The sequence below is a fragment of the Penaeus monodon genome, chromosome 19 (assembly GCF_015228065.2).
Source record: "Penaeus monodon isolate SGIC_2016 chromosome 19, NSTDA_Pmon_1, whole genome shotgun sequence".
NCBI classification, from domain to species: Eukaryota; Metazoa; Arthropoda; class Malacostraca; order Decapoda; family Penaeidae; genus Penaeus; species Penaeus monodon.
Genome location: NC_051404.1, coordinates 45189670 through 45190029, shown reverse-complemented (window position 1 = coordinate 45190029; position 360 = coordinate 45189670). Strand labels below are relative to the sequence as shown.

Genomic DNA, 360 nt, shown 5'->3' with positions numbered 1-360 from the left:
ATATACTTTTGAGATTTTTGTGTAACTCGGAGGGGAGGTGAGTGTGAGATAATTTCTATGGAAGCTATTTGGCACAAATTGCCAGAATAGTGTATCCTGAACTGTTATATCCAAGCCAAGGACAGTTAAATTTTCATATCTATTAACCTTCCAGTTGCGTGTGGATTTGAGGGCTAGGTACTCCACAGGCAGCCACAAAGTAAGCAAGTATGGAAGTATATTGGCATGCTCATAGTAACTTATTTTCTTTGATAATCATTTTTTTCTTATGGAAGCTGATTTCTCTTAGTAACTAACTGAATGAGGAGATTGCTGTCTAGCTTAACTATTGTATTTGTACTATTATTATTGTTTGATGAA

General features: G+C 35.3%; 1 protein-coding gene across 4 annotated transcripts in view; it reads left to right on the top strand.

Annotated features, from left to right (window-relative positions):
* LOC119585259 (muskelin-like) overlaps positions 1-360 on the top strand; it is a 23302-nt gene that overhangs the window by 20672 nt on the left and 2270 nt on the right. For 2 of the 4 annotated variants that reach the window (XM_037933928.1, XM_037933927.1), the window contains exon 13: positions 155-199. The exons of the other annotated variants lie outside the window; for them this stretch is intronic. In XM_037933928.1, coding sequence (XP_037789856.1) covers positions 155-199 — 45 coding nt within the window. The remainder of the gene's footprint in view (positions 1-154; positions 200-360) is intronic. 4 annotated transcript variants of the gene reach the window in all.